Consider the following 7,457-nt stretch of genomic DNA (forward strand, 5'->3'; position numbering starts at 1 on the left):
GGTCCTGTTGCTAGGATTCCAAGATCCCAATGCAGGGGGCCTGGGTTCAGTCCCTGGTCAGGGAACTAGATCCTGATTGCTGCAACTAAAAAGAACCCGTATGGGGCAATGAAAGTCAAAGAACCCGACATGCTGCAGCTGGGACCTGGTACAGTCAAAGAAGTAAGGAGTTTCAGCAGCAATGAGTATTTATTATTTTGAATGAACTGTACATGAAACTTAAATTTTTACATGAAATATAAAAATCATCAAAAGTGCTGTATAGGATTATTTTAATATTAATTTATCCCCCCATGTGATCTAGTAGCTACACATTTTGCCTTTTTTAATGATCTGATACATCATTAAATCATGTAAGAACTGTCCAATGTTAAAACATTAAAAAAAAAAAATTAGTGTATTCCTCAAGAAAAGTACCACCAGTGATGCTTTACTGAACATGAAAAATAAACAGATGCCAGAGAATCAACTTTCTGGGAAAAAGAAATATCACAGAATTTCATGAGTGAATGCAAAGTCCAAAGCAGATCAGACTCTCAGCAGAACATTCTTGGGATATAACATCCTAATAGTGTGGGTTATCTCCTTTGGAGGCAGGTCACTGGTGTGCCAGAACTCATCATTTCTGGCCTACTTTCCAACAAAATGTCTAATGCCACGAGCCTCCCATGACTCCTAAAATATTTAATACAGAGGAAATGCTGATTTTCAGTCTTAGAATAGCCCTTGGAGTTAAGTTTGTCGTAGAAGAAAGAAGTCATTGCTCACAGACGAGAGCCCTGCGCACCTTCCGCCGTCAGGCCAACCCGTGCCTCTGGTCCGTCCCAAGTGCGTGCTCCCCACAGTGGTCCTGGGCGCCCTGGCGGATGAAGTGAGAGCAGGTCCTTCAGGTCACGCGTCCCAGCTGGTCTCATTCGGTCCTAAACAAACCAGCCTCTCTGATTCGCCACCAGAGTTGTCTGGCTCTCCCGCCTCTTGGCTTTCTTGCTTCTCTGCCTCACTTTCCAGCACAGAACGCTGGACGCTAACAGAAAAAGTCCCAGGGACAGAAGGACCAGGCCCAGGATGGAGATGATGGAGCCGTGGGAGTTGAAGCTGTACGCCACGGCGGTGACCACCGTCCCGGTGATGAGGACCACCACGGCGAAGGGGACGACGCAGCGGTAGCAGGAGAGCTCAGCGCCCCCGGTGGCGGCCGCCAGCTGAATCTCGCTGACCAGGGGCACCATGGTAACCACCACTTCGCCATTGGCATTCTTTTCCATTGCTACCGGCTTGGGAGACTTTGGGGTTCCCAGGATCTCCTTTATGGGCTCGTCTGTCATTGTTACAGCGGCGTCTCCTAGCTGAGTTCACAGACTAGATCTGGGTGGTCTCCTCAGGGCAAAAACTGTGAAGACAGGAGATGTCAGCTGAACGCATTAGAGTGAGCCCCACAAGTAGTAGTAAAGACCTGGGGAAACACCACTATGTTCTGTTCTTTTCTAGGAGGCGTGGATGCCTGTGAAAATCAGCTTGAAAGTATTTTTTCCCCAACTTTTGCATCCTCTTTGCATTGGGCAGAAAGCAAGATAAAGCAGAGAGCCATAAAGAAAGGGAAGGTATATAAGCAGAAAGCACTTTACAGTGCTTAATACTCTGTGGCAGTCTACAAATGTTTTACAAGCTTTTCTGCTTTGTCTATTGCTTTCTTTCCTCTAAACACAGAGAATCCTTAATCTTAATCCCAAAACAACCTCATTCAAGAGGTTAGCGTGTTATAAACAACACTTCTTCGCACAGTCCGTTCCACACTCACAGCAACCTAGACGCTGCCAGTGTTTCCGGGCGTAACATGCATTCTTTCCAAACTATCGCCCATTCACTGTGCACCAAAGCAATGTCAAGACCAGCAGCCAGCATTTAAGTGATATTTTTCTACATCAACTGATGGTCAACAAGTCTTCATTGTTTTAACTATTAAATGCAATGAAGCAGGCATCCTGGGTCCATGCTGGGAGTGCGTTTGGCAAAAATTCAGTGATAATAAGGCTAGGATTTGTGATCTAAAATGTGGCAATATCCTTTGATGTATTTGAAAAGAGAAAAATAAGAAAAACAATTCAACAATTTTGTTGGAAATAATTTTGTGCTTTTTTATGTTAAAGAAGAGGTCAACTATTAATTAGCAGTTAGATTTACAAATTTTCCATTAAATCCAACAAGGAATTTTGACATTATATGTACCACTTGTTTTAAAAGAATGAGCATCCTAGATTTTCAATAAAGATCTATAAGCTCACTTTCACCCCATGCTCCAGTGTACAAAAACGTCATGTGATTCATCTTTGTAAATATTTTGAACCTGAACATTTCAGAAGGAAATCTGAAACTCTCCATCAAAAATCTCTGGTTGAAATGCCATCGCCGAGAAAACAGTGGACACTCCTGTCTTGTTCAGGCATGGCAAGTCATTCTCTTTCACCCTTGAGAAGTGATCTAGTAGCTGAATGGTTGAACAGTTACAGTTATGCTTTAAATGAAAGCATTTAAAGGAAGATAGTGGAGATGATTTCAGTGAGATGACAACTTTGATCATATTAAATACTCACTGAAAACTAATTCAACCCCAGAGTCAGACCTCACAGGTTCTTCCTTGCCCTGGGAGGTCAAAATATCACTTCTTGTCCAATGAACTGAAAGTTAGAGCTGTCTATTTGCATGAGACTTTCAGTCACCAAAATAAATCACTGCTGTTCAAGATACCTTAATGACTGGCTAGATCAATATAAGGATATTTGAGATTCTGTCTGAAAGGAAAAAAAAAAAAAAAACCTTCAACCCAAAGATGAAACTTCAGCTAACTTAAAAATGAGGCTGTGTCCCCCAAAGGTTTATACTTACATGTACCTCAGAGAGAAGCAATCCATTACCAGGGAGATCCCCGGACTTGAGAGGGAAGGATCACAGTCTGAGCTTCTTCTTGGACTTCTGAGAAGGCAGCCTGTCACAGCACCTCTGTCAGTAAAGTGACGGGACAGCAATCTCTGGGGAGAAGGAAAGACAGAAAACGCTGTGGGTTTTAGATCCTGAGCTCTTTCTTTCACTCTACCCCTTGCTAAATGACGCTTGTCTTTCCCTCTCTCTTTTTATTTCCTCCCCTGCCGGTTTGCTCCTCCCTGCCTTTTTTTTTTTTTTTTTTTCTTCTTTCTTTTCCTTGCCAGCAGATTCTGAGTTTTGGCTTCCCCCAGCTCTGCTCAGTGACATGATAAGTCAGAATCATTTTCGAGTCCCCAGAGACAGGAGGCAGCTTTTACTTTTATTTCTCTTTCAGCCTTTACTGAGTGCACTGCTTTGCATTACTCATTTTTTCCCCAGCCAGACTCCAAATCTTCCCCCGCCCAGCAGGCATTTTCACAAGAAAATCCCCGAGTCAGCGTTGCAGACCCAGCTGAGGGGACAGGGCTGAAGGGACAGACACTTTTAGGGCTGCGGGAACAGCTGTGAAGTCATCGGGCAGCTGAATCCAGCCTCTAAGCCAACAAAAATCTATGTGCCTAGGTTTCCCGAGTATTCTTTCTTCATGTGTGTGTGTGCTGGCCATCTGAAGCTTAATACCTCCCTCCCCCGCTCATCTCATTGGATGATAATTCATTTAGGAATGAGGGTGGAAGATACAAATGTTTGTGGTTAAGGGTGAAAACCAGTCATTCTGATTTAAACATGATTGCTAGGAAGGGAGTGCTAGGAAGTGAGTAGCCTTGGCCATACTGAAATTGTCATCATCACCATCTCTCATTTACAGAGCACCTCCCACGGACATCACATGCAAGGTGCATGCATTAACACTAATGCTCACAACTTTACAAAGGAGTTTATAAACAGTTTATACTGAGGCTCAGAAACGTTAAGCAATCTGACAAACGTCATAGAGAGAAACTCTTGGTTTAACTCCAGTCTTTAACGGGCACACTAATCATGCAAGGGGCTTGTTAAATGCAGATTCTGATTCAGTAGGTCTGTAGCTTGATCCTGGCTGATGCTAATCTTCTGCTCCTCGACCCACTTTAAGGAAGAAATATTTTCAATATTCAAATACATATGACTGGATATATCATACTCTCAAACAATAAAGGTAAAGGTCTATTTCCCACCCCCTGTTGCCAAATGGACTTTAAGCGACACATGAGCTATTTAAAATTTGAAAGCCACAGATTGTCTTTTGGAGCGAAAAATGAGATTTTTTTGGAGCGAAAAATGAGATCATGTGTCTTTTGGAGTGAAAAATGAGATCATACTGGGTGACTCTTATAAGCTCATCCTATACTTCTGTACCCATGGTGGATTCATGTCAATGTATGGCATAAACCACTACAATATTGTAAAGTGATTAGCCTCCAATTAAAATAAATAAATTTATATTAAAAAAGCTATCCATCTTCTATTTTTAGTCTGTACAAGTTTTAATAACTTACTTTCAACTGATACAAGTAACACTAAAATATAAGTTACATCTTGAAGGAGATTTGTTTTCCTTCTTTCTCTTGAGTTAAATTTCTCTAATTGCTGGTGGAGGGCATGGATGTTCTCAGACACCTCACCTCCGTTCTACCAGAGCTCACTCTTTCCAGCCTAGTCTAGAAATAAGGCCCTAGTGATTTTGTCATAAAGGGACAGGGGCGAGAAGTGTTTTGTCATTGAAAAGAAATAAAGCTAAAAACCTTCAGAGGCTTTGCTGAGTCAGGGAGCCCAGCCTGTTGAGCTGGGCTGGAGGGCCTCAGCTACCACTGTCTTCAGACTTTAAAGATGTGGTTGTAAAGAGACACAGCCCTCCTCCAGGAGGAGTGCTGTTGCTTGGTATTCGAGATAACGGGTACTTAGAACCAGAGCATTTAAACACTGGCCAGCAATGCCCTGGGAGGATGGGGATACTGGGGATTCTTGAGGAGCTCCATATGAGAGCAGCTATGTTTCCACTGCAAACTGTGACCTTTGGGGGCAATTCCTCTTTACTTTCTAGCAGGGGGGCTTTTCTCCCTCCCCACAGCATAATCCAATGACCCCACTGAAGCTCTGAATATCACCCTATCCTGCTGAAGACCATGCTTCCCCATTGTCAAAGTCAGAGGTACATGATTTGAATTTCTCCCAGAAAGAAACCAGAGGCAACTGGTAAGCTCTTGGCTGAATTTATAAGGAGGGGCAGAGAGTGTGTCTGTGAGCTGGGAGCAGGGTCGGTTTGTCTGTGTTGCTCCTAACACCCAAGCCCTCCTCGGCCTTTTCAGGCTTCAGAATTCTAATTCTTATTCACAGAGCTGCATCTGCCTGCACACACAGATGCACATGTTCAGATTCTAACAGCTGATGACTTGCACTGATTGATACAGAGAAGAAAGCTTTGGGATAAAGCAGAAATTGTATTTCAAGAATAGATACCTGGGGCTTCCCTGGATGTCCAAAGGTCAAGATTTCCCCTTCCAATGCAGTGGGTAGAGGTTCGATCCCTGGTTGGGGAGCCAAGATCCTACATGCCTGGAGGCCAAAAAAAGGAAAAAAAAAAACACAAAAAACACATGAAATAAAAGCAATATTTTAAGAAATTCAATAAAGACTTTAAAATGACCCATATCAAAAACAGTCCAGAAAAAAAAAATGACGACTTTAAAAAAAATGAAGAATAGATACCTATCATTACACCCAAGTACACCTGCAGTTTTAAATGACTTTTAAGTCTTCAAATTCAAAGAGAATTACTAGTGATCAAAAGTCTTTGAATGACTTTTTCTCCCTCCTCTCTGTGCCTATTAGAAATTAAACCCTCCAGAGGGTGCCTTAAGAAACACCTGCCCCCGATGCAAAATCTCATCTATAAAGCAACTAGCCTTTTTTTCTGCAAGCCTTTCCTCAGAAGGGAGAGGAAATCTTTCTGGTTCTTTTTAAACACAAGGCTCCAGGAGATTCCTTTAAGCTTTGAGAGTGTTTCAGAAAACTTCCAATTCATGAATTAAATCTGCATCCTTCTATCCCACCTCACCCCTCCAAAGATTTCCACATTTCTCTTCCAGATCTTTCAAAAACCAGAGATCCTTACCTTTCCTAGCCAGAATTGGACTGAGACAGCTGCCAGCTCTGGCCTACAGCCACCCAGAGACGGGGATGCAAATCACTACACCAGGGACCGTAGGCAAAGTACTCGGCGAGGCTTAAACACAGTCAAGGGACCGGAGAAAAACTGATGGGAGGAAATTCCTTAAGTGCTGCTGTATTTTCTTCTCCGTTTCCCTCTATGAAAATGGAATCCACATAAATTTTTTTTAAAAAAGGGATCCAAGTTTGGACAGGGCGTCCTCCTTTGTTTTTCTTCCTTCGTGTCCTCATTCAGGCTTTCATTTTCAAGATTTTCCTTATCCAAAGCCCCTATTCTGAGACTATTCTTCTGTAGGACTATGAATCTGAAGAAAAGAATTTTGCAATTCTTGTCCTACCCCTCTGGAAGGGTCTGGGGTTGGGGAAGTATGTAAGGTGGGCAGTGGGAAGGTAAACTAATTTATTTTTTTCTCACCATCACAAGCAAGTGATAAGGGAAGTAAAGGAAGAAGAGATCAGCTGATAGTGAAATGCTCTTTGGTGCCTTGTGTGGACTCTATCCCTAAAGTCAGAGGAGAGGTCTTGTCATGCCGCCGTTCATGAGAGGGTGGGAAGGCACCGCAGAAATGGAGGTGCACAGGAAAATCACATCTCTAAGCAACTGAGCCAACATTCTACCAAAGACATTATAAAAAGCAGAATTAAGGAACACTGCTATTTTGGAGAAAATTTCCCCAAATTAGGGGCAAAAATCTCATTGTACTTAGAAACGAGCCAGAAACAAAGTTATTTAGATAAGGGGGATATAGAAGTGGAAGAGGAAGATGGAGCGTACCATGACCAAGAGGAGATTTTGCTTGTTTACCTTTAGTAGAAGCCAAAGGTTCAGTTTCTCGATTGGAAAGGGAAACGTGTTGATTTTGCCATTGGGTAGATGCTGTTGAAGACCTGGAAATTCCTCCTTGGGAAAGCACAGACTTCATTTTGGGAGGCTCATCCCCACGTGCATTCAATTACTCACTCATGCTTACTTTCAGTTTGCTTTGCTTGTTGGGGTTGAGTTGGCTCTTTTTCAGCAGCCCTGAAGATGCCAGTTCTTCTTGGCCCTCTGTCCAATCACCACACCTTTGATCTCTGGCATCCCCCAGTCCAGTTGGATCCAGTGAGGTTTGGGAAGCTGGCCAGAGTTTCTCCTTTCCAATGCTTCTTTTAAGGGTGTGTCTGCATTTATGCTCTGAAATCATGGACGTTTTGAAAAGTGATCTGTGCTTGTGTGTTCATTTTGGATAACAGGTCATATTATTATTGCTACCCCACCCTCTCCCCAAGGTACTTCTATTTGAGGATTAGACACTCAAATAGAGAGATCTGAGAGTAACAAGTGAAATGAT

At 42.8% G+C, this 7,457-nt stretch overlaps 1 protein-coding gene across 2 annotated transcripts; it reads right to left on the reverse strand.

The window, feature by feature from the left end:
- Window positions 1–214: 214 nt before the first annotated feature.
- On the reverse strand, window positions 215–6,969 carry TMEM100 (transmembrane protein 100). 2 transcript variants are annotated; one of them, XM_052658359.1, is made up of 4 exons: window positions 6,932–6,969; window positions 5,416–5,511; window positions 2,884–3,026; window positions 215–1,390 (listed from the first exon to the last, which is right to left on the reverse strand). In XM_052658359.1, exon 4 carries the CDS (start codon window positions 1,323–1,325, stop codon window positions 921–923), a length of 405 nt encoding a protein of 134 aa, XP_052514319.1. In that variant the 5' UTR covers window positions 1,326–1,390; window positions 2,884–3,026; window positions 5,416–5,511; window positions 6,932–6,969; the 3' UTR covers window positions 215–920. The 2 variants fall into 2 exon arrangements, with proteins under 2 accessions (XP_052514319.1, XP_052514318.1); XM_052658358.1 differs by lacking the exons at window positions 5,416–5,511; window positions 6,932–6,969 and having other exon boundaries at window positions 2,890–3,080.
- Between the last annotated feature and the right edge of the window lie 488 nt (window positions 6,970–7,457).

This window comes from Budorcas taxicolor, chromosome 19 (genome assembly GCF_023091745.1).
Source record: "Budorcas taxicolor isolate Tak-1 chromosome 19, Takin1.1, whole genome shotgun sequence".
Classification (NCBI taxonomy): domain Eukaryota; kingdom Metazoa; phylum Chordata; class Mammalia; order Artiodactyla; family Bovidae; genus Budorcas; species Budorcas taxicolor.

Excerpts from the sequence above, each read along its gene's own strand:
- TMEM100 (XM_052658359.1), bottom strand. The coding sequence starts at position 1,325 with ATGACAGACGAGCCCATAAAGGAGATCCTGGGAACCCCAAAGTCTCCC.